This window comes from Rousettus aegyptiacus, unplaced genomic scaffold (genome assembly GCF_014176215.1).
Source record: "Rousettus aegyptiacus isolate mRouAeg1 unplaced genomic scaffold, mRouAeg1.p scaffold_m13_p_6, whole genome shotgun sequence".
NCBI lineage: Eukaryota > Metazoa > Chordata > Mammalia > Chiroptera > Pteropodidae > Rousettus > Rousettus aegyptiacus.
In genome coordinates, this window is record NW_023416309.1 from 57,480,805 (window position 1) to 57,505,809 (window position 25,005).

The 25,005-nt window shown below is 58.8% G+C and overlaps 1 protein-coding gene across 3 annotated transcripts in view; it reads left to right on the plus strand.

Moving 5' to 3' along the window:
• The first annotated feature begins 3,389 nt into the window (after positions 1–3,389).
• Positions 3,390–25,005, plus strand: part of DOCK1 (dedicator of cytokinesis 1) — a 326,782-nt gene continuing 305,166 nt past the window's right edge. For all 3 annotated transcript variants that reach the window (XM_036222878.1, XM_036222880.1, XM_036222881.1), the window contains exon 1: positions 3,390–3,555. In XM_036222878.1, the coding sequence (XP_036078771.1) occupies positions 3,510–3,555 (46 nt within the window). In that variant the 5' untranslated portion in view covers positions 3,390–3,509. The remainder of the gene's footprint in view (positions 3,556–25,005) is intronic.

A 25,005-nucleotide genomic window follows, 5' to 3' on the forward strand; every position in this document is an offset into this window, starting at 1 on the left:
CGCGGCATCCTCCACCGAGCAGCATATTTGCTCTGCTCAGCTGGTTGAAGTTTAACAACCGGCATCTGCTTCAATAGCCTTTGCGGAGAACGCTGAGCAGCGCACCTGGGAGGTGGGGCGGAGCCGGGGCGTCAGAGCGAGGTCCGTGGGCTTTGTCTCCAGCTGGTTTTCAGACTTCAAGCCTGCCCTTTCCCCCACTTTGGGTATATTTTATTAAAAAAATCGAACATATAAAAAAAAGTAGTGAGATGAAGCGCTCACAGACTCATCACCTCGATGGAGCAATTTTGCTTCATTTTTATTTTTTCTGGAGTATTTTAACATAAATGATAAACACAGTGAAAGTTCACTTGTAACACTTCAGCCGGCACCTCTAAAATATAAGGATTTTTAAAAACATAACCGCAGTAATACTGACCTAACAAAATAAATAATAGTTAAAAATATATTTAAAATCCTTTCCAGCCCTTCATGTCTTTTAGATTTGGTTTGTTAAAAGGCTTATCCAGGCAAGGATCATGCATTGCATTTGAATGTCACATCTAAAAATCCAAAACAGCTTTCTCATCCACCCATTCTTTTTCAATAATACGGACTTGTTGACGACCAGTGTCCTATAGAAAGTTCCGCTGGCTAGCTTCGCTGGGCTGTATTTCTTGTAGTTATTTACCTCGTTCCTCAATCTCCTCTATTCCCTGTCAACTGAAAGCTAGGTTGAAGTCTTGATTGTACATTTTTGTGCTGTGTGACGTCGTATGCTGTGACCGCTTGCCCGGTCATCTAATACGATGCCAAGATCTGCCACTGGGTCCAAGGGCAGCAGCTAGAGGCCTCACCGCAAGGCCATGTCACTTCACTTTCAGGTACCGCCGCCCACCCCCCCCACCCGCCCCAGTACGTGCACTGTGCCTTCTGGGATCGCCACCAGGCAAGATCCTAAGAAATTTACCTCCTGAGTCTGCACTGTAAACATGTAAAGTTTTTTGTCAAGTTAAAAAATAAATTAAAAATTTGATTTTTAAAATTTAAAAGTGTACTATCGATTACACTTTATCGTGGCCTGATGTCAAAAGTCCGCCATCCAACACCTCGGGCCGAGCAGCGGAAGCACGCGCAGAGGAGAGAACTTTGACCCCTAGCGGCACCCGGAACCCAAGCGGCGGGACTCGACCGGAACTTGAACACCGGAAGCGCTCCGAGGCGAAGCATCCTTCCGTTGTGCAGGAGGATCCAGTCCTGAAGCCTCTTGAAACAAACGGCAAAGTTCCAGGGTCCTCGGGTGAAAACTTGGCCCCCGAATCCCTGCCAGTGTTTCCGCAGCCTGTTCTCCCGAACCTCTCAAAAACCTGCCCCAAACCCCGGATCCGGGAGACAGATTTGAGCGGGCCTCCTACAAGCCGACTCGGCAGTAAGTAAATCGCCCCTTCTTTTCCTCAGAGCCGGTGTCTCAGTTTCAGCTATGACGCATGACGTCGGGCGGCAGACCCTTGTCGAGTGACAGCGCCAGGAGAGCCAGATTGAAATTGGGCATAAACGAGACGGTGAGTGGCATCGAAATTTGTTTGCCGGGTTTTCTTTGCAGAATCTGCATCCCCAGCAGGACCTAGAAGGTCCTTCTCCTGCAGGCGCATTCGGTGCGGCTTCCCCGTCGTTCCGTGCTGTAGCCGAACCGGCCTTTCCGTTCCTTGAAGGTCTGTGTTTCCTCCACCCCAGGGCCTTCGCATATGCTCTTAGGGGGGCAGTTCACCTGGCCCGTTTCAGCTTATCCTTAAAGCCTCTGTTTGCATTGTTTCCTGGGGGACGCCCGCCCTGACCCAGAGTAGGTCAGGCCACCTTGTGGATTGTCTCGGAGCACGCTACTTCTCCTGCATGGCACCTTCACAGGTGTTTCTCCTTCCAGGGGTCAGTAACCAGGCCATGGGGTTAGGTCCTGAGCTACCAGGTTTCTGCTTTCGGCGGAAGGCTTTACGTGGTTGTGGTCAGGGCTCAGGTCCCTCCCCTCTGAGGGACTTGCGTTACCTCTCAGTAAAACAAGACCCGTGACTCTCTATGAACCTGTAGTTGATTTACCACCAGCTCTCAGGTCACAGGTTATCCAGGGGCTGAGCATCCTCCTCCGCGGTGGCACCCGCCTGGCGTTTCCCACACGGTACCAGGCCCCTCCCCAGCCCTGCCGCCCAGCACGGTCCCTGCCATGGAGACTTCAATCCTTTGATCTTTCTTCTTCCAATTCTTGGAGGCTCCCAGGCCCACTACCATGGTCGCTGGTTCTTGGGGGCATGAGAGAGGGCAGGCAGTGACTATTCCATGAAACCAAATTTACTCCCTTTCATATCTTCATTCTGAGGCTATCTCCTTTAATTTTCCTATTCTTTTTTTGGCATTATGATAAGAATAAATAAGTGTGTAGGTGTTAAGTTTTTCCTTGGAGAAACCTGAAGCCCCAATTTTTACTGGTGAGAAAATCATGAAAGTCTGAGAACTCCCCTACAGGTTGAAGCCCAAATTCCTAAGAAGCCAGAGTGCCTGCTCTAGGCCGGGCCTGCTTCCTTTCCCAGCCCCACCTCTCCTAATTCCTCTCTCCCCCTACCTCCCAGACAGACCTCGAATCCTAATGAACTAGCTGAAGGGGTATCCAGGCCTTACTTAGCTCCCTGGGCCTGACCCCGCTAGGGGTCATCTTCCTGCAAAGCCCTCCCTGACTGGCGCTAAACCATCTCCTCCCACAGGCTTCGGGTGCCCTGCCCAGGCACCAAGAGCCAGCTTATATATCAGTCGATACCTGATCATCACCTTCCCACCCTCTAGCCTGGCTAGTTTGGTGCTCCTGGCACACCCAGGCACTGGGTAGATGCTAAATTAATGTTTGTCAAATAAATGAATGAACCACGTGCTCTGGAAGGCTCCTCCCAGGGGAACCTCCAGGGTTTGCGTGGCTCCACTCTCAGTCAATGCAGAGCCCGAGTTGGGGACGTTACATCAGCAGGCGCCTAACTCTCGTGCGGAGGAAACCACACGCCTCATAAATGGCATAGACGCCCCCTCGGCCGAAACTCCGCCCCGGTCCCCGCAAGGGCGCACCCCTCATTCTAGGACGTCCAGTCCCCAGGACTCACTGAATCAAGGAAACGCCACAGATAATGCAAAGGCGACGCCCCTGCGGGGGTGCCGGGATGCTTTGTTGGGGGTGGCCGTGGGTCAAGAGTGTGGGGGCCGGAGCAGGGGCCCCTGGGCAGGGGGAGCCGCTCCGAGTCCCCGGTCCCAGCGCGAGGGCGGCGCGCAGCCCGCGGCCGTCCCGCCTCCCGCCCGCGCTCCCGGCCTTTCCCATCCGGCCCGCGACGCTCCGCCCGCCCCGTCCCACATGACACCGCCTCCGCCGCAAACTTTTTCCTCCCCATCCTGTCGCGGCTCGGAGGGAATGGAAAATGGCGGCCTAGGCGCGGAGTTTCCTGCGCGAGCAGCGGCGGCGGCTGTCCCGGCGGCCGGGGGCGCGCGGCCCGCGCGGCGCCATGACGCGCTGGGTGCCCACCAAGCGGGAGGAGAAGTACGGCGTGGGTGAGCGGCGCGCCGACCCCGCGGGGCCCTCGCCCCAACTTCCCGGGCGGCGGGACGCGGCGGGACGCGGCGGCCGGGAGGAGGCGTCTGCGCCCCGCGCGCCCTCCCGCGCCGCCCTGGCCCGGGCGCGCCCGGCCCCTGCCCGCTCCGACTCGGCGCGCGCGGCCCCCGCCAGCCGGGCCAGGGGGCTGGGGCGCGGGCCGTGTCACTTCCCGGGCGGCCCCTCCGACATGCCCCTCGCGGGCGGGCGCCTTCCCGCCGCCGCGACTCGCGGTGCGGTTCTGCCCGCGGCCGAAGCCCGCAGGGGGGCCGGGCCGGGCCGCCCGGGTCATTGTTCTCCGCGCCTCTCCGCCCTGTGGCTGGAGTTGTGTTTGGGGCGTGCGGCCCCGGAGGACGGTGTCAAGTTGCAGCGATCAAAGCGAAGTCTCCGCGGGTGGGAGGTGGCCTGCGCGACTCGGGCGGCCCGATCGCGCTCCCGCCGCTGGGGGCCCTGGCCCGGACTGCGCGGGACCCTCGCCGAACGCCCCGGTGGCCCCGGGGCTGGAGAGCGCGGGCTGCGGAGGGCGGGGCCCGTTTTGGCGGCGGCGCTGCTGTTATCGCTTGCTGGGCAGAGTAGGGGGAGTCGGGGTGCCAGTGTACCTTAGACCCGGGGTACATTCCCGGAGCGAGGCCTTCCGTAGCGGCAAAACAAACAGACTCCAGACCCCGCGGTTCTCAGGGGATTTGCAGCGGAGCCCCGCGGTGCCGGGTTCCCGCCTTCTCTAAAGTGCCCACCCTTGTCCCCAGTCTGGCGGCTGCCGCTCCCCGTGTCCCTGGATCCTCCCAGTTGCTTCCAGTCTCTCCTCCTGTTGGGCAAACCCAAGGAGTCTGACCACTTGGGTCTGAGTCTCACTCAGGTCACACTGCCTGACTTAAGGCCTTCTGTGGCCTTGGCTTCCCTTCCCTGCCAGGCCGTGTCCTCCTGGGAGTCCCTGCCCTCCTGTCTGAACCTCGCAGTGCCCCACCCCCCATCCAGGAGCGTCTTGCCCATTCCCTCTGCTGGTCTGGCTCAGTCCGGCCTTTAGGAAGCCTTGGGATGGCTCTTAGTTCCCTGGGTTCATCTTCCTGTGACTCCAGGTGCTTATCTCTGCTGGGTGTCGGGGACATGCAGTGGAGCCCGGGCTTGGACAGTGGCATGGGAACAGTCCTGAGACAGTCCTAGGTCCCCGTCTGGGCTTGTTTCACAGTGGGCCTATGCGTGTGTTGCGGGGGGCGGGGGGAGGCGCTCCTTGATTCAAGGTTATTTCGCGGGGCTGTCCTCCTGGTCCCGTCTCAGGTGAGGAGAGAGGCCCCAGCACAGGTGCAGATGTCAGCGGCAGAGGTGCGCTTGTGGACTCGGGGAGCTGAGCCTGTAAGAAGCACCTGTGCCTCTGGGTGGGTTCAGTCTGGGGCAGGTCCTGATAGAAGCGTCCGGTGAGGCTGCCTCTGGTGGTGTTTGGGGCAAAAGTTCCCTCCATCCGGGATGGTGTTGGCTGTGGCAATTCTGGGGTTCTTGGCTGCCGTGAAGCCGCAGGGGAGATGTGTGTGAGGGGCGAGCCGAGGCCAGACCCGAGGAAGAGCTCAGAGAGACTGTGGGGAGGCCGGGAGCAAGCGGGGCCCAGCACTGCCCAGCTCCCTGCCCAGGAGGCCGGGCGCAGCTCTGGCTCTGGCTGGAGCTGGTGCCCTCAGTCCTGTGCTGCAGGGACTCGTGTGACCGCCCCTGCACAGAGGCTCACCCACACTCACCCACTGGTGACAGTGCTACATGCTGGATCTGAGCCCGGCCTTGGCTCCAGAGCTCAGACACGCCCCCACTGTGGTCCCCAGGAGAAGGGGGACCACACTGGAATACACCTTGATACCCTTTGCTGGCTCTCGGGGTGGCCTGGAAGGTGTCAGTGAGGACCCTTGGGGACATCTGTAGAGTGGCTTGACCGTCACCTCCAGAGAAGACCAAAAGGAAGGTTTGCGAATGGAAGGAGCCGAGTCTGCACACGGGGGGACTCTGCTGCGGCCAAGAGCACAGCCGTGTCCCTCCACGCGAAGTCACATGGCTTCCAGAGCTTCCCTAGCACTCGCTGTGGTGGCTTCTACCATGGCAGCTTTGGCTACTGCTTTGGTTTTAAGAAAACCACGTGTTGGAAGGTTTCCAAAGAAAGTGCCCTGTGGTTTTTCCAGGTAGCTCTAGGAAGGGTGTGAATGGCTGTCAGGGGGAGCAGAGAGTGATCAGTACCGATCAGTTGTGCCCGGTGGAGACGGGACAGCATCTACAGCAGCTGTAAAGCCTGGAGCCCCCGGCGGGCACGGCCGTGGGCCTGGTCTGGGACGGCTGGATTCTGGGCAGAGAGAGTGGTGGGATGCCCGTGCCGGGGGGAGATGGAGGCCCTGGATGTGGGGGTGCAGCCACGTCAGCCAACTGGCCGGTTCAGCCTCGGGGGAGATCACTGGAGGGCCCCCCTTACCAACCGCCGCGTCTTGGGGGAGGCTAACAGCAGGGCTCTGGAGGCCCCGGCGGGCTGCGTGGGGGCCCTGCTTCCACCCCTGCGGCTCACTCGGCGGATGAATGAATCACGAGGGGACAGAAAACGGCCGAACTCCCTCTCGTTTGGAAGCTTGAATCGCAGCTCATTGTTTGCAAGTACTTGGAACCCTTTAGAAGCATTGTCTGCAAGTGACACACTTCAGTTATTTGTTTTGTAAGAATTGAAAAGGAGCAAACAGCTGATCTGTGGCTTCCTTAGGGAAGGCCGGAAATGCTGGTCCCTCGCCCCCGTCATTCCGGCCTGTGGAATTTACCAGCCTTTCAATTTCTCCCCTTGGACTTGAGTTTGGAGGGTCAGTGTGTACAGATCTGGCTTATTAACACAGGCATGACCTTTGACCTAGCAGTCACACCCGAGGTTGGGCCAGATGAACTTTTCCATCAGCCGCCTCCTCGCACCCTCACTAGGCAGAGTCTGCTGTCCCAGTGGCAGTAAAATTGTGTTCCTGTGGCTCCTGTCCTAAGGCGTAGCACGTTCTGAAATCGCACTTGAGGCTGGTGTTAGAGGTCGCATAAGGCCCCTCTTCCTCCTGGGTCTCCTTGCCCTCGTCCCCAGAACCGGGGCAGATGGTATCTGACGTGGCAGAGGGACTTTTCAGATTTGGTTGGGGTTCTGGACCTGAGATGGGGAAATGATCCTGCATTAACCCCATGGCTCCCAAAAGTAAAGTCCTCCCCTGTCCTGGCTGGTCACGGGACGGGGACTCAGAAGAAGGATGTGGAAATGGACTCGGAGTGATTCTGAGCCTGGGCAGGGTGCTGTACGCAGGTGTGGGCTCTGAGCGTCAGGGCCCACTTGCACGGACCAGAGGGAGGCCCCAGGGGCTAAGGGAGGCCCCCCTCCCCCCAGCTGACAGCCAGCTAGGAGGCAGGTGCCTCAATCCTGGTCACAGCTGGATTCCGCGGGTGCCCTGGGAGAGCCGGGCAGCAGATGCACGCCAGAGCCTCCCGCGGGAGCGCAGCCTGCGTGCACCGTGATCAGACCCGGGGCGCTGGGTGTCTGACCCAGGGAACTGTTTGATAAGCAGTGTGGGCCGTTTTGAGCTGTGCAGGGTGTGGTAGCTACGGCAGCGGAGGAAGACCCCCGCACGTGTGGCGAGCAGCGGCGACTACCCGTCCTTTTCCAGCCGTGGGCCTCGTGACGAAGCAGGCCGCACGCCGGCAGCGCCCGCACCTTCAGCTCCTGGCCCTTCCCGTGAGCAAATCGCTCGTGCGGTTCCAGCCTCAGCTTCTGCATCGGGGAGGTGGGGTGACGCCTGCCCACTGCAGAGCAGGGAGGGTGCCCGGGCGGACGCTGCAGGGCGGTGAGCACTGCGTCGCACGGCCGGCCAGGCGCTCAACGGTGCCGCTTTATTAATTTTTTTATTTAATAAAGCAGAGTTTAGAAAGGTGGTGACACGTTTTCTACTCGGACTTATCATTTGCAGTTGCTGGAAAAATGCTTTTCTTCAAAAGTCGATTTCTTCATGCTGTGTCTTGCCCTCATACTGGGTGGGGGGGAGGGAGTGACATTTGTTTGGTGTGGGGAGCATGACTTGGGTGTATCCAGATTAGCTCTGAGTGATGACGCTTGCTGGGGGTAGTGTAACAGCCACATAAGTCTGGGAGTGCAGGAGTTGCAGAGGGATCTATTTTGTTATCTAGAGTAGCAAGTAAGCTGCTACTTTGGGGGAAAAAATTAGATTTGATCATAAGTAAACAGAAATGCAGACATTTTTCGTTCACTAGAGTTGCAGAAAAAACAAATTAGGGCATATTATATTTCTACAAACCTGATTTTACTTTGGAAACATTATTAAAAAATTAAATTTGTTGTTGTGCCAGTGTTTGCTTGAATATCAGCCGTCCTCTCGGGATCGTCTTAGGGCGTGAGAGTGGCTCTTCGTCTTGTTCCCTTGTGAACTCTGAGGATGCAGGTAGTGAAAACCCGGAGAGAGAGAGAGGCCGTTCGTGAGTCCTTCGCCGGGTCCGTCAGAGGACGCCACAGTGCTGGCACCAGGCGCACGTCGCGCTCTCCTTTTGTCCTTTCTGCCTTTTCCCCTGCCTTCTCTTTTTTCATTAAACTTTGCATTTTCAGATAATTTATAGACCCATGAACTTGTAAGAAATAACACAGAGAGAGGCCGTGACCCATTTCCCCAGGGACATATTTTGCAAAACTCAGTACAGTGTCAGGACCAGGACGCTGACAGGTCAAGGTGCAGAGCATTCCCAGCACCCCGGGGACCCTCCCGAGGTCCTCTGTGGCCCCGCCCACCTCCCTCGTCCCTCCCACAGAACCCTTGGCAACCATTAATCTGCTCTTCGTTACTCTGTTTCTGTAATTTTGACATTTCAACAGTGTTACAAGGAAGAGAATGGTGTCGTATGTAACCTTTTTGGATTGGCCTTTTTTTCACTTGGAATAAGTCAGGATTTCCGTCAGGTTCTGCACGTGTGGGCGGTTTGTCCCTTTTCATTTGGGCGTTGTCCCATGGCACGGCTGCACCCCAGATGCCTTCGCTCACCTGCTGAGGGGCGTCTGGGTATCAGCTGCTGTGAGTTAAGCTGCCGCGCCCGCTCGCGCACGGGTGCCTGTGGCACGTGAGGCACCTTCTGCTGGGCCGAAGCGCCACCGCCACGTCGCACGGCGGCTGCACGCCCAGCTTCGTAAGAAGCGGCCGGACTTTCCCAGTCACAGCAGCCACGTATGCGCAGCCCGCCGGCCTCGCCAGCCTCTGCCATGTGCTGTCCCCGCCGTCTGTGTTAGCGCTGCTGCGTCTTTGCGGGTTGGATGTGCGTCTCCCTAATTGTAGCCCTTCCCTGAAGGATGTCTTGGGTTCGTTTGGAGATGACCCCGCGGGTGCGTGCCCGTGCCCTGTCGCAGGGGACGGCCGCTGGCAGAGGTGGTGCTCACGGGAGGGGCCGCCGAGCTGTGCAAGCGTCGAGCTTGTTCACGGAAGGACCCTGAGCCCCCTGGGAAGAGAAAGTCTTGGAGCGGGAGGCTGGGGGGCGCGTCCCCCGCGCCTCACACCACCGGCCCTCGCTCGGCAGGAGGGTCGCTTTTCAGGCCCTCTCAATCTTGAGGAGGTCTCCAGAGAGGTAAGCCCTGAGGAGGGGACCCAGTGAGGGGTCGGGCCATCTTTCGTCCCTGTGACCTGGTGCAAGTGTTTGAACCTCTGAACCTCTCCAAGCTTGGTTCCCACATTTTCAAAACAGGATGATGACGCTGTCCTGTCCCAGGCCAGTCTGGTGGCTCGTGCCTGTCTTGAGGCGTGTGACACGTCGGTGTGCCTGTTTCTTAGGTTTGCTCTCGTTAGTGTGGTGGGACGTGCCTTGGGGCCGTCCTTCAAATCCACTGCGAAGTATGTGTCAGTGCCTTGACAGAGTGCCACAGGCCGGGGCCTCTTGCAACAGGAAACCTTTTTTCTCACAGTTCCCGAGGCTAGAAGTCCAAGATCAAGGTGTCAGCACCGGGGTTCCTCCTGAGGCCTCTCCCTGTGGTCGTCCCTCTGTTTGTCCTAATCCGCTGCTCTTATGGGGACGCCAGTCAGGCTGGATCGGTGACTTCCTTTTGCCTTAATTACTTGTCCAAAGACCCTTTTATAAAATGCTGTCGTTTTCTGAGGCAGTGAGGTTAGAACGTCAGCATCTGAAGGGCGGGAGAGGGGGCACAACTCCGCCATTCTGCTCTGATTCTCGGGCCAGCGGTGACAGGTGAGCAGAGGTGGGAGCTCGCAGCGTAGGCCCCTCCTCCTGCACGAGGCTCATGGAACTTAAATGGTTTCCGTGTCGAAACCTGGAAATTCCTTGTGCTCAGTGACAGGGCGATATGGTCAGGTGGCCGGACTCCCCGGCAGGAAGTACGAGTCTTGAAGGTGTTTACATCGGGAGCGCCAGGGAGGAGGCCCTGCCTCGGGGCAGGCTCAGCACGCTGGTCTTACCTGCCTCACCTGCGTTCCTCGTTAGGACCCCGAGGTGCAGTCACCTGCGGTCCTCGTTAGGACCCCGAGGCGTCCTGCGCGGAGTAGTTTCCAGTTTGTTTCCATCTGTGTTTTGCAGCAGGAGGGTGGAGGGGGTGGTGGCAGGGAGGCCTTTGTCCCCGCCTCGTGCATTCTCTGTCGTGAATTCTCTGTCAGCCCACTGGACACCTCCCTCCTCGGGGGGGGGCGCTCCTGCAGCGCCCCCCCCCCCCGGCAGTCATGGGGACACTTGCGTTTCAGCAAACAGTGGGGGAGGGGAGGGCCTCGGCGTGTGAGATATTAATGACTCAGCGCTTCGTGGTCGTTTACGGGCACGGAGTTCGGGCACTCTGCAGCTCGCCCGCTTGCCTGCACGCAGGTGGGATGCAGAAGGCCGGAAGGCAGACGGTTTCATCCGAGTCGGCTGTGTCAGCTTGTGGAATTTTCATTTAGGGGCCTTGGGGAGAAAAAGGTGTTTTCTCTTAGTATAGATGCCTGCCAAGTAGTCCCAGGTGGGGGTCCTGCAGCTCCCTCTGGGAATCTCAGATCCGTCTCCTACAGCAAGGGGACCTGGACGAGGCGTTCACCTTCAGCCTTCTCCTTTGTAACACTGGCGAGGACGCCCAGCTTGCGGAGCAGTTCTGGGGGGAGAGGTCACTGGGCCACACGTGGCCCCCGGCCTGTGCTCGACACGTGGCACTTTGTGCCATTCTTTCCTGGCTGCAGGAAGGGGCGTGCTGCCGGAGGTCGAATCGGGCTCTGCCCAGCGCCCAGGCTGCTGCCCCCCGTCTCAGGGTGAGGGTCAGAGGTGGCAGAGGCGGCGGACGGCTTCCCTAGAAGTTTAATGTTCCGACTGCGGTCAGCGCCCTGACGAGGCCAGCCGGGGGCAGATCTCAGGCACTTCCCTGGATACGTGTCTCACCCGAAACGTCACGCGGTCTTCCTCCGGGTGCAGTTGCCATTTGCCGCCGCTTTTCCTCAGGAGGGTGCCACCAGGCTTACCGGCCGCCCTGGGCGATCGGGGTCGACGCGCTAGGTGCACGCAACGGCCCCGACTCCTCTCTGCGTTGGGGCCGGCAGCTGGACGTGGTGCCATCTCGCTGCCCACGGTCCTTTGCCCAGAGCTCGGTGCCCGGCTGGAGCTATCAGCCCACGGGGCCCAGTGGTGCGTCCCCTCCGCACGTCCTGTCACGGTCACTTTCCGCTGGCCGGGAGACTCGTGGCGGAGCCCCGGCGTTCGGGCATGGCGCCCAGGGCCGGTGCCTTCTCATCCCTCGGAGCCCCTGACGGCCTCCCGGCAGCACGGACGCCCCGACCCCCGCAGAGACACAACGCGGCGGGCCCACGCGGCCTCTTTCTTCCGTGCGTGCTCTGCGCCTTGGGCCGCAGGCTGCCCGCTGTTCTGTGCGTGCGCGGAGCCGGACGCTGCTTCCAAATGACTCGTCTTCGTGTCTGGCCGCCTCGGTCCTGCCGTTCTGTCAGTCTAAGGTGGTCGCGGCACCCCTAGACCCCATCCCTGTGTCTGCTGAGTTCTTCTGGCCTCAGCGGTGGTGTCTGGAGCCCGGCCCGGGACTCAGTGACTGGGACGCAGGCCCGGGTGCCGCACCTGCTGCCGCCTTACCTGTCCCGGGCGGTGGGACTGTGCAGCACTTCGCCTCTCGGCTGTGCCTGGAGGAGCTGGCCACGCGACGCGGGCGGACGAGCTCGCAGAAGGAGCCGCGCCGCTCAGGGCTGCGCCATGTCCATGTTAAACCTGTTGGAACGTACGCGATTTCCCGCGGTGCTTCGAATCAGTCTTTGATTGGAAGGGTGCAGCGTTGTCGTGAGCTTGACTTTCCCTAAAGTTCCGTAATTTTTATTTTGTTTGGTACTAGACGTTGTCTGGCAATCGATTTACGTGGGGAGCAGATGAGCGTTCTGCACGAGCGGCTAGCGTGGGCCGCTGAACCTGGCTTAGTGACAAAGGTAGTAAGTGTGTCCCAGCTTCCAGGACACACACAGCTGTCCCTCCCTGCAGAGAAGTTGGAGGTAACAGACAAGGTGCCTTCAGACAACCCGTCCCCCCTCCCCCGCTTCCTTCCGGTGTGCTCACCAGTTTGTTTGGACATTCGGGATCCAGAGCCACCCTCACGGGGCTTATATTCTGGGCCAAGGTCAGCAGTCCCCTCTCTGAGCTTCCTGGGGGCGGTATGTCCTGGAATTCAGGTTTGTCTCAACGTGGAGAGAAGGTCTGTACCTGTGCAGGCGGCTCATGCCCCAGCAGGCTGGGCCGCGCCCCACGTCCAGACGCGTATGGCCACCATGGGTCCCTGAGCATCCACCTGTGAGGGGAGTGGCTAGTCAGTAGCCTCACCTCCACCCAGCTCAGTTTTTGCTGTAAAACCTATGGTTTTGGGAACTTCGGGGACTTGCAGGGGTGTGATGTTTGATTTTCTGTTTGATCCTTTTTTCCATGGTTAAACCGACAGCTCGAGTTTGTTTCTCAGAGTGGCTCAGCCCTCCCCGCCCTCTGGTTTTCTGGTCAGCTCTCTGATGGCAGGGCCTGTCAGCGGCTCGGGGACCTTTAAAATGACCTTCCTGGCCTCATTTCCTGCTTTACTCGCGTCCAGCGGGGGGCCAGCCTGGCTGGTCGCAGGCCTCAGTCTGTGATCCCCTCTCTCCTGCCCTGGCTTCTGGGGGTTCATGCCTCTGCTCCCCAGCATTGTAGGCTTCGTTGCCCCAGCCTCCTGACTCCTTCCGGAAGAGGCCGCCCCTTTGTTCCCAGCCCTGGGGCTGTGAGGGCACAGTGTGTAAGGGCTGAGGGCTCAGAATGGCCCCCCATCCCCAGGGCCTGGACATCTGGAGGCAGAGGGGGACAGGGGAGGGGAGAGAGCGGGGGAGGGAGGGCATCGAGGCCCAGGGACGGGGAGTCGGGGTCGAGGAGAGCCGACCAGCTGTGGACTCGCAACTTCTTTAATAGAGTCCTCTGAGCCCGACTCTGGGCTGAGGGCGCTATGTGGCCTGGAGGGCGAGCTCTGTGGCCTTAGCAAGGGGCCTGCCGCGGCCGGCCCTGGGTCTGCAGTGCTGGCTGGTGCTGCCGGGAAGGGACTGTCTGAGGCTCAGTGCCTTGTCCCTGCACGCATTCGGTGACATCACTGCCAAGAAGGTACTTCCGGGAGGGGCGGCCTCAGCACGGCCCTGGCTGTGCTGCTCAGGTTGGGACACGCGGCGGGGGGCGGGGGGGGGACCTGCGTACTGGTGACGGCTTTCCGACCCGCATGGGCCCTGGGCACGCGGGGCGCCTAGCAGCACCCGGGCTCCGCGTTGGCCCCAGTAGCAACCCCCGTCCCTCAGTGGTGACAACCACGGACAGCTCCCGACGTTGCCACGGGTCCCCTGGCGGCAAGAGGGCTCCCCTTCTAGGCCACCGACCTAAAGCGCTGGGCGTGGCTCCCAGTTCACAGCCATCACGCTCCGAGGTTTTCACCGTTAGCGCTGTGACCATGCTCTCAGAAGCAAAGTCCTTCCTGTGTATTTGGGAGGGAAAGTTAGAACCCTGCAGGACCTGATTCCTGCGGGTGTGTTTGGGGCGAGAGCATTAGGAGGAGGGGACAAGAAGCCTGGGGGGTGGCGTCTCGGGCTGGCGTCTTCGCTGTCTGAATGGGGCAGGAGCCTCTGTGTGTCTTCTTCCCAAGACACAGGGCAGTTTTGGGGTCAGGTCCCAGGAGGGCTGCATAGAGTTCCGGGGCCGTATGGACACCCCAACCCCCACGTGTCGTCAGGGAAGCTCCATCCCCTGGCTGCTGTGGCCCCGTCATGAACATAGGAAGCCAAGCATGCATTCGCTCCCGGAGTTTTATTTGCTGGCATAAGGGCGCTTATCAAGCCTCCTTGTTTATTCTTTCTAAAACAATAACTTACTTTCTTTAACATAACCGACTTTACCAGGGGCAAGTCATGATTCGGCAGGAGGGAATGCGGTGGTCTGTCATCCAGATTGCCGTGCTCGTTGCCGTCACAGGGTTTATCTTCAAGTCCTTCCGCCGTCTCGTGTGTTCTGCCGCCCACTTTTCAAAGGTAGCACGGCTTCGGTCCTCCAGGCACCCTGGCCAGGCTGCCGAGCGAGCCTCTCCAGGTTGTTCTTTTTGAGGGGGAGGGTGTTGGGGAGGCCACGGGGAGGGAGGTGGGGCGGGGGCCCGTGCGGTGCGTGGCCCTTCCGTGCCCAGGCTCTGCGGCGCTCGCCGGCCTGCCCGCGGCCTCCGTGCCTCTGCGTGCGCTCTTCCGGCCGCCTGCAAATTCCACTCACCTGCCACCCGTCTCGCTTTTCCAGGCTCAGCTCCCCTTGTAAACCTCTCCAGACTCACGCGGGCAGAATGAGGGGGCCTCCCGCACGCTGCTCTGGGCAGCTCCTGACCGTCTCTGGGGAGAAGGCGTCCCGGCTGGGCAGAGGGCCCTGGGGACAAGGCTTGGGTTGTTTCCTTTCTCTATTCCCAGCACCTGGTGTGGCCCTTGGCACACCTCACTGTACGAAGGAACTGGGACGGAGAGCTGTCATCCGGGCAGAGTGACGGGAGCCGCGAGAGTCCTGGGAGTGAGTCCCCGTTGCTGGGGAGTCACACCGTGGGCGGGTGGCCCTTCCAGGACATTCCGTGATGTCAGCGCAGGAATCCAGTGAGTGACTGAAAGCAGTGGCCTTGAAGCGCTCCACCCCAACGGTGGGAGGCTCCCTAAAACGGGGCCGCGGTCCACGCTCGCGCGGCTGCCGGGTCCCATGCCGCGGGGGTATTTGGAGGTTACGGTGGCCCAGGCAGGTCACCCACACACGCTGGTCACACGCTCCTCAGACCACGGGGGCATCGCCAGCATTTCCGTGACTATTGTCCCTAGAACTTCTCCCTAACTTCCCCCTCCTCTTAGCAAGTGGACTGTTCGAATGACCTGCTTTCGGGTCCAGGTGTTGGTGGAGTTGGCTGCAGGGCCCGGACCAGCAGACGGCAAGGGGAGCGGAGGAGAACTGGGGTGGGAAGGGAGGCGGCCGAGCCCTGGCTCCAGCTCCTGGCGGTTCTGGGACCCCGCGGAGGCTCGGAGCAGCGTCCGGCGCAGGTCACTTGTGCATGGGCGGTCTCGCCACCGGCGATGAAAAGTCAGTGACATCGACGTGGATTACGTGCACCTCTGTGGAGGGCCAGGAACAGGTGCCCGAAGCTTTGCAGGCCACGGGGCGAGCGCGAGGGTCCCCTGCAGGCATTACGTGGGCATTAAAAAAAGGCGACAGCCGGAGAGCAGCTCGGCCGCTCCTCGGAGGTTACGTGGAGCTGCCGTCTGACCCAGCAGCCCCGCTCCTAGGTCTGCGCCCAGACCTGAGGACAGCAGCTCACCACACCCGTCAGTGGACGACGCTCGAGTCCCGGCTGGCCCGTCCACAGTCCGCACACGGAGTGTTGCTCAGCCGTCACGGTGAGCTTGGCACCGACACCTGCCACGGCCCGGGCCAGCCCGGAGCACACGTGCGTGAGGGCAGCCGGCCGCCAGGATGCCCCTGCCTCCCGGCGCGTTCCGTGTGGAGTGTCCAGCGGAGGCAAATCCATAGACAAAGCAGATCAGTGGCTGCCGCGGACAGGGCGTTTGGGGAGCCGGGGGACCGTTTACTGGGTCTGGACCTTCCTTTTGGGGGATGAAAACATTTTAGAACTAAGCCGTGGATATGTGAAATGCTGCTGAATTGGGCACTTTGAAAGGGGTTCGTTTTTTGTTATGTGAGTTTTACTTCAATTTAAAAAGAGTGATGAAACCTTTCTTTGCTTACGGGCTGCACAGAGCCATGCTGGCTGCGTTTGGCCTGTGGGCCGCAGCGGGCGGACCCGTCGCAGGGTCTTAGGATCTTTACACTTCAGAGAGATGACTGTTAACTGTCGCAGTGCCGTTATGTGCTGATTATGAAGAGAATGCGAGTCTGTGGAAAGCAGACGGAAACGCCTCCCGCCAGTCAGGCCCCGTGCAGAAGTAGCCCGTACGGAGAGAGGAGACACACGGGGGTTCATAGACGCTCAGTCTCAGGCAGCGTTTTTTCTAATTGCGGAATCGGGGGCTGCTGGGTGCAGCTGAGATGCACCCGGCTCCCTGCCCCCCGAAATGCCGTCCAGGGAGTTGATGAACCCAAGGCCCCCTGAAATGCTGGCAGTGGTGGCGGGGCAGGGAAAATCGAGTGAAAGGTTGAAAAAAAGTGATTTAACAGAAATCCAATTCTCCAGGATTCCTGCCTCTTCAACCGTGGCGCCTCCCGCTGAACAGAACATGAAATCTCCATTTCGCACTTCTCATCTGACCAGCGGCCCCCACCGGGGACCAGGCGTGGTCGCGGGCGCTAAGCGACTGTCCGCACGGCTCCCCCGCTCTGATCTCGGTGACTTATGGGCAGGCACGTGGGGGTGGCCCTCAGGGGCACGGGGCCTTCAGAGCCAAGACTCTGCTGCTTGGAGGTGCAGGCTCGGGGGGTGGGCTCCGTCCCTTGAGGACGGCGCGGTAACAGTCGGCGGGCGCAGTGCGGCCTGGGCCCTTCCGTCGTGGGAGTCGGCGTCTCACGTGCCGGCCAGAGCCTGCGGCGTGCGCGCAGATGGGGCGCTGCAGGTTTTCCTCGGTCGAGCCATTCGGCAGCGGGTCTTTCACCCAGGGAGGGAACGTTGACCGGGCTTCCGCCTTCCGCGCTGACCTCGCGGCGCCTCCTCTCGGGGCCGGGCGCGCGTCGTTAGCGCGGGGACGTGGCGGGCCGCTGCCGGGGCTGGCTCTCAGTCTGCATTCACGTTTCTTCTTTCACACAGCCCGCCTCGCACGCTGCTTACGTTCCAAAATGCTCTCAGTCATTGCACACGCGCGCACACGCGAGTCAGCGCGGGCGGGGTCCTGCCGCTCCCCGGTCTCCAGCACCTTCGCTTCGCCCATCACTCTCTCCGTGCCTTTCCTCACCACTCGGGGGGTTTGCGGACACGTGTCTGAGCACACGCGGTGCTGAGTGTGTCGTAAGCCGCCACGCTTGCAGGGGCTCGCGGCAGCCCTGGCACAGAGGGCCGGGGCAGGAACGGGTTCGGGTTCGAGGCAGGGTGAGCAGGCGTGTCTGGGAGCCTGCCGTTTGGAAGGTGGGGCGCGTGACCTCTGCCCCTGCGCCCCGCCCCCGGCAGCCAGGAAACCGATGCTCAGAGGTCGTGTTCCTCGCCCTTTGGTCGTCGTTTTAGGAAATGATCCAGAGACTAAGGTGGTAATGAACGTGCCAGGTATGTGATAAAGTTGGTAGATTTTGGTCTGTCTCCGGTCTACTTTTTTTCTTTCAGTTTGGACTTTACGTCAAGTTTATGGACGCGAACTTGAGGTCCCTAGGAAACGCTTCATTGACCGCCAAACGGGCATCAGCGATTCTCGTGGCGCGGTTGACGTGTCCCTTTATGCGTGGGTGATCTCCTTCCCTCCACAGAGCATGTCTGGGAGCCACGTCATTCCTTCCTGCACGTAGCAGTTGACTCCGCGTCAGAGACACCTGCGTGGCAGTGAAGGACAAGGCTGACTCGTGTGTGCCCTCGGTCGCTGCCCGTCCAGTGGGAAAGGTGGACTTGGGACTGGGAGGTTAAGACGTGCACGGCGGGCGCTTTCAGGGTGGGGGCGCCTACCCAGGGTGACAGTCTGGGCGTGCTGCCCGGAGCGAGGGTACGGGGGTCAGGGGCCTGCAGAAGCCCGGGGGGCGGAGAGGGGCTGCGTGTCCTCAGCCGAGGGGGCTGCCTGCGGAGGCTGGGAGGGGAGGGGAGGGGCGGGGCGTGGCGGGCCGAAGCTGGAAGGGTGCGGACGGATGCCGCGAGGCCACTTCCTTCCTGGATTCGGAACGGAAGCCCCGAGTGGGGCGGAGGACCCCGCAGGTGGGCTGCAGGGGCCTGAGAGCAGTGGGGGGCATCGACCCCGTTTCCCCCGCGGGTCCCCCTGGGCGGCCTCTGCCTGGCCCTCTGCCTTGACCAGCAGCAGAGAGCTGGGTCCCGAGAAGGCTGGGCTCTGCCCCCGGGGTCTGGGCAGGGCCGCGGCCTGACTTGTCAGCTCACACAGCGTTATTAAGTCTCCGAGTCCCAATTTACCGGAAACGAGGAGAAATGGACTTCCCCTCTGCCGTTTATAAGCATTATTTTGTAGTTGCGCGTGGCCAGTGTCGCCGTGAGCCAGAGGCTGATCTATTGAGTCTAGACTGGTATTACAGCTCAGTGCTTAATCAAGTCACTTTCAGAGGCTGGGCTGTGGGCATTTCCAATCTCTTGAGGCATTTTCATGCATCTCACTTGAGGATGGTGTCTGTCCAAAGGACCGTGGGGAAGAAGATGCCCAAACATGCAGGCCGGCATGGTCGGGGGCGGCAGGAAGGCCTGGAGCTCACCGCACGTGTCGCTTGGTGGGGACAGATGAGAATCCGTGAGAGTGTATTTGCGTCGGAATCGATTCTTCATCACGTCGTCATGTCCAGCTATGGGCCGGATGGCTGTTGGCCTCTGCCCAGGAGGGCTCAGAGGCCCGTTGCAGTTGTGCTGAGCTGGGGGTGAATCCTGGCCTCACGCCTTGCAGGCGGCGTGAGGCTTAGAACTGACTTCCCCTCCATGCTGTGGTTTACTCGTCTGTCACCTGGGAACGATGCTCCTTGCTGCCCCTTCATGCTGTCTTGGCTTAAAAAGCTGCCCCCCGGGTCACGTGGTTCCTTACTGGCCTTGCTCTCAGGGGTCTAGCGGAGCAGGGCACCGTCCCGGGGGACCGTGTGCAGAGACGGGGATGCAACGTGTGTGTTTCTGGCCTGAAGAGGGGTCTTGGCACTGTTGTGGGTGGTGGCTGTTTGGGCTGCTTCCCTGGTCTGGGGGGTACTAGGGACAGGAGGGAGGGGGGGGCGCCCGGTGGCTCCTCCCGGGCTGCAGCGTGGGAGGTGGGCGGCCAGGGGCCTGGCCGGCTGGGAGCTTCGTCCCGACGCCCCAGGAGGGGGTGCGTAGTGGGGGCGAGGGAGGCAGAAGCTCTCCAGGGGCTTTTGGGGAGACCTAGAGATTGCTTTTGAATAACTTCAACCCACAGGGTGACAAAATTGCTAGCAAAGCAAAAGTCACAGCATTCCAGTCTGTCCTAGAAGCGGGGGGGGGGGGGCAGCCTGGCCGGGAGGTCGAGAGAAGAGACGTGAGGACATGTGCCCGGTCGCTCGGCGTGTGCCCCAGAGCAGCGGCGGGGCCTGGTCCGGTGGCACAGGGGAGACCAAGGCCTGGGGCGCAGGCTGGGGGAGCCGGAGCTGAGCTGTACTGGGACACTCGTTGGGCAGGTGAGGGGCGCCCTGTCCCCTGGAGCAGCCTGTCCCCAGGGGCCCCCTGTCCCCTGCCAGTGGAAGTTTGAGGCATGGAGCTGGCGTGACCCAGAAGTCCCAGGGGGATGGAATTTGAAGCTCTCCAAGTCCGTTTCTTCCTGAGACTCAGTTCGGTTAACGCAGGTGTTGGGGGAGCTTTTTTGGAATGGCAGGTGCCCAGGAGTGAGGTCACGCTGGGGTCGCTGGACGGTGTCATCACCGGGCTAAGGACAGCACCTCCTTCCTCTCCAGGGTTTGTCACATAGGCGCTCTCGTCCATTTTCCATGGCCGGCTTGGAGAGGTGCTGAGTGTCCCCGCGGGCATTTTCATGGCTGGCGGAAGCCAGCGAGGACCTTGGCTTGGGACAGCGGGAGGAGGGGGAGGCGCGGGGGCCAGGGGCTTGGGAACGCAGCCCTGGCGGTGGGCTGTCCTCCAGGAGGCCGCCATGGGATTGTCTGCGGGCTTCCGCCTCCCACAGTTGGGGCAGATGCTCAGGTGGGGAGTGTCGAGGTGTGCGAAGCTCTCACAGGGCCGTTGAGGTGGAAGTGTGGCTTTATTTGGGGAGAGACGAGTGGAGCCCGTAAGATCGGCTCCCGTCGGCGCTGCGGGCGCCAGGTGCGTTTGCAGCGCCTCGTGCTGACAGTGCCTGCGTGGTGAGCCGTCCCCGAGCGGCCTGCCGAGCCGCCGCAGCGACACTGCCCTTCCGGGAAGATTTGTCTTCTGCGTGCCAGAGGGGCACGCGGGGGGCCCTCGGTGTTCGGGGGGACAGGCCTGCTTCCTGCCTGCTTTAGGTTAAGGGTTTCGACTATTGAAGATCACACAGCGATTCTGTGAAGACCTCTGGCCCCCCTGGGTTTTGCCTGTGGCATCTGCCGAGGGCTGCATGACCTGGCGCTGGCCTGAGCCTGGGGTCAAAGGGACGGGCCCCGCCCCAGGGGGCTCTGCACTGGCCTGGGGGAGCAGGAAGACAGCAGGGAAAGGGGGGGTTTCATCCAGCCGTGAGCCATGTCCCCGCAGTTCATCCTGTTTCCCCCTGAGAACTTCCCTGCTCTGTAGGAGGCGATGCTGGCTGCAGGGCAGGTCGAACCTCCAGGACGTGGCCTCCCGCAGCGCTCAGACCCGTGACTCTGAAGTTACGCTGTTTACTCTTAGCACTGTGGCATTCGGTGTGTCTTATGCGGGACATTTGCATTGTTTCTCCATCTTGATGAAATGAAATGTAGTTTTTCCTTGCCAAAAAGCCAAAAAAAAAACCAGCCTGCTACTGGCCTCGTCATTTGCACTTCTGAAAAAGGGACAGCGTCCAAGTCGTAAGCCAGGGCGAGCGAAGCCTTCCGACGATGAATGCAGATCCTTAGCTCAAGGTGACCTCGGCAGGGTGTGTGCGCCGTGGCCGCCGGCCGCACCGCGGTGGCCCCCTTGCCGACCCTATCTCTGGCGAGAAGCCCTGCCCCACTCGATTTACTTTCTCCTCATCACAACCCTTGGTGTTCAGGATCCGAGCCCGATAAATCCTGCGAATATCCGAAGATGAGCTGTAACTTTATCTTTAAAAAAAAAAATCACTGTTCCCTGACACGGAGCAGTAGATTGGAGAGCAAGACCGGGCAGTGGCTTTAAATCCACACTGCGGGTTCCTGGGGGCTCATCCTGCTTGTGAGACAGGTGTCAGCTCTATCTGGCTTCCCACCTGCTAGGAGTTGACTTTGTATGTGGCTCAGGATCATGGCTAGTTGTAGCCTGTTTGGAATTTATGGGGTTTTCGTTTTTCGTTTTGTCTTGGTGGAGCCCTTGTAGGCATAGGGCGACGCTAAGGATTACGACAAATATGAAATCTCTCCTTTGAAACGTGGACTATTACATTGTAGCCATGTAAAAAGCCTCAATTGGAATGTTGCTGGTTTTCACCTAGAATTTTTTATTAAGGACTCCAGGAAGTCGAAGAGTTGTTATCCCGTGAATACATTTCATTGGTTTCTGGTTAACGACCGCGTCGCTTTAATCTAGACAGTGCTCATGTGTGGGGGGCGATTGCCTGACCTCAGAGAAATCCCCGCCGCCTGCAGGCCAAGGCACCTGCCTGGGACACGCATCGTGGGGGCTGGTTCTTAAGGGGCCAGCGGGGCTCTTTGGGCCTGGCATGGCCTCTGCTGCTGCCCCTGGGCACCTCGCCATCGCTCTCGAAGGCCGGCCAGGCCGAGCTGTATCCTTGCAGCTTTTGGAAAGCGAAGGGGTCCTGCCGTTGTCGACCTGGAGTGCACCCTCCTCACCCAGCCCCTCTTCCTCCCCTCGCTTCTCTCTGTCCTCCTTTCCGGTTCAGAGTCCCCCGAGACACTTCCCTTCAGACCGGCTAAGGCGCCTGCTCTGTGCCGCCCGCGTAGCCTGTGTATTCGCGTCCGAGGTTGCAGGGCTGTGCGGCGGCCGCCTGGGCACCGTGCTGTCCCTGCCGTCCTCCGGAAGCTCCGGGAGGGAGGGGTGGCGCCTGCCCGGCCCGCCGTTATGTCCCGGGTGTCTGGCGCTGTCCTTGGCATGGGGCGGTGGTTAAATATATTGTCGAACCCACGGGGCTGAGATGTTAAAACTCCAAAACCTTTGGATGATTTGTGGCAGGGCTGTTGTGGGTCGTTTGAAATTGGGGCTGTTCTCGAAAAGACTTGGCAAGCCTTTTCCGCCGGAGGCCGGAAAGCGAATATTTTAGGCTTCAGCCTGTGCGGCGACCACTCGTGTCTGCCGCCGTAGCCCCGGAGCGGCCACAGGCGGGGCGACGGGCGCGAGCCTGGCAGCATTCCAATAAAGCTTTATTTATGGACACGGAAATTCGAATTCTGTGTAATTTTCGCAGGTCACGAAGTGTTCTCGTTTCCATTTCCCCCCAGCTACTTGACCGCGTCGCAACCGGGCGCGCTCCCGGCCCGACCCGGCGGGGCGCAGCCCTCCGTTCTCCGTGGTTGCTCTAGATTAGGGTTGTGTTTGAGTTCGTTCCTGACGTGGGCAGAATTCCTGCTTAAAAGAAGTAAAATGAAAACAAAAAGATTAGCGTCAAATTGAAGAAGAATAACAAATAATTACTGTTTTGGGACCTGTCGTCCTCTGGAGGTCATGCCCAGGGGCCGGCCTGGGCAGCGGCTGGAGGAGCTGGTGCTGCCCCGGGGCAGCTCGGGAACAGCTGTGAGTCCAGCGGGAGGCGGATTTGAGCAGAGGCGAGAAAGAGGAGAAAGTGGGCACAGTCTGTGCTTCCTCCCAAACGCCTTCCTGTTCAAAGTTCTACCTGTATGATATTTTTGCCTATAATTTGGACGAGTCTCTGTAGTCGTAGTAACCTGCAAGAAATCGACCCAGTGAATTAAGCATGTTTGTAGGAATGGCAGCAGACCACGAGGCATTCGAGGACTTGCCTTCTTCCTAATCGTGGTTAATGCGCTGGCAGTTGATGGAGAATGATTTGGAATAAACCCCTCCTGAGTGGAGGCGCTTCCTGCCACCCTTCTGCTTATTCTCTCAAACCAGGGTGATTTTCCAGTTTAGATAACAGGAAATCTGGGGCATTTCATACTCAGTATAATACTGCAGAGTACCTATTTCAGTAAACAGACTCTTCACTCCAAATAATTCAAAAGAGTGCCAGCTTTTGTAGTTGGCCAGGGTTTGTATAATTAGTGTATCAAATAAAATGTGATTCTTATTGAGGAGAACTGGAATTGCAGTGACAAACAGTAATTGCAGAGTCTGTATCTTATCAGGGAAATCAAAAGTGTCTGTTGAATTATAGTGGCTCTATTATGTGATTCTGTGAACTCACCAAGATCATTCTTTTGAAGGTGATAAAATGTGATCATGAAACCATACATGTGAGAAAGCAAACAGATGGATAAACAACCAAAGTAATTATCAGTTGTACATTTACATTTTTCCATCACAGTAATTCCAGGACCTGCTGGTCCAGAGTGATCTGCTGGGTCATTGTCTGGAAGGGCATGCTTCAAGATCTTGCTCGATTGGTTTTTCTTCCCGGCCATGTGGCCGGAGGGCATTTCAAAGCAGTTTACCCTCCCAGAAACCGCTTGGAGCATCACGGTTTTATTGGTATCTAGTGGACAGGGAGGAAGAGAAAATTGGATGGTAAGCCTTCTGTGGTTGCGGAAGGAGATGCTATTCTGTATAAAGAAGCCCCACAAAGAAACACGATGAAGGAGGTGACATTTTGTGGACAGAGTTCCATATATCTGAATCCTAATGAAAATTTTCACTTTATGGTCCTACTTTTGATTCCAGTCATCCTTTAAAACACAAACACAAAATGAAATCAGTCAACCCAACAGTAACAACCACAGCGAAAAACAAACAAACAAAAAAGCTGGCAGATTCACTGAAACAGGCTTTGTGGGTTTTACCTGCCTGACTAATGTGTAATCGCCTTTCCTGGAAAACTTCCTCCTTTCTCCAGCGGCCTTTCGCAGGCGGGGCGCTAAGAGTTACAGATCTCCGCTGAAGGTATTGTGGTTTTTTCGCGTCTTTTAAGCGGCTCTGTTTTGCGTGTTGTGGATGTGGATGCTGAGGTCGCACGGTGCGGAGCCTGGGGTCGGAGGGCGCGTGCTGGCCCTCTGCGCCCTTTGCCCATCGTCCCAGTGCCTCCGGGTGGCGAGGAGCGGGCACGGGGCCAGGTGGGCTCCGCTCCTCTCCCTAGTTCCTTTCCGGTGGACCGAAGCTCACCTTCCAGTTCCGGTTGACGTGGTGTGATAGATTCATCTGGGAGCGGGCTGCCCGATGCTACAATGGAAAGGAATCTTGAAATACCGACAGGCGTCAGAATCGAAGAGTCGTGGATGAATTTGCTGCTTGTTTCTGATCTGCAAGATGCCGCCTTACTGGAATGAGCCAGCCTCCGGGGCTCAGCCCTCTCTGGGAACCTGGGTCCTGTGATGAAGCAGAGACATGTCCTGCACGTTTTTCCTGTAAATACGCTCAGCGTTACCAAAATTCATTAGCAGATAACTGCGGTCTGTCCTTTTGGGAAGCCTGTAATGGAAAGTAGGAGAGAGCCGATTAGTCCTCTTGCCGGGTATTTATTTACAAGGCATTTCTTTCCAGAAAATACTTAAATAGATTATGTGTTTCACAATCTTAATGTCAATTCTTTAGTTTTCATGAGCACTTGGCGATTTTAATTACCATCCTAAAAAGTAATTGATTTTCTTTCCTTTTTCATCTAGAAATGATCATTACGAACAAACAAAAGGTTCAGGACTTCCTTTGAGCGTGACCGCTTCACTTTCTCTGAAGGGCTGGTTTTTCTGGTCATGAGTAGGAGCTGGAGTGCCTGGTTTCACATCTAGCTCTGGCAGGTGCTGGCTGGGTGACTAGAGAGAAGCCAACCTCTGCATGCCTCAGTTCCACTGTCTGTCAAGTGGAGATGATAACAGTTGTCATGGCAACAGGGGTGAAGTGATGGTTAAAAGAGTTCGCATGTGCAAGCACCGACTAAGTTCAGGTTTGCAGTCATCAATGGATTTTGGCTAAATTCATACATTCAGTAAACATTCACCAAGTGCTAGTCATGGGGCTAAGCTCTGGGGTACCATGTGGTGAATGCTGGGAGGGAGAAAGAAAGTCTATCAAGGAAGACTTCCTG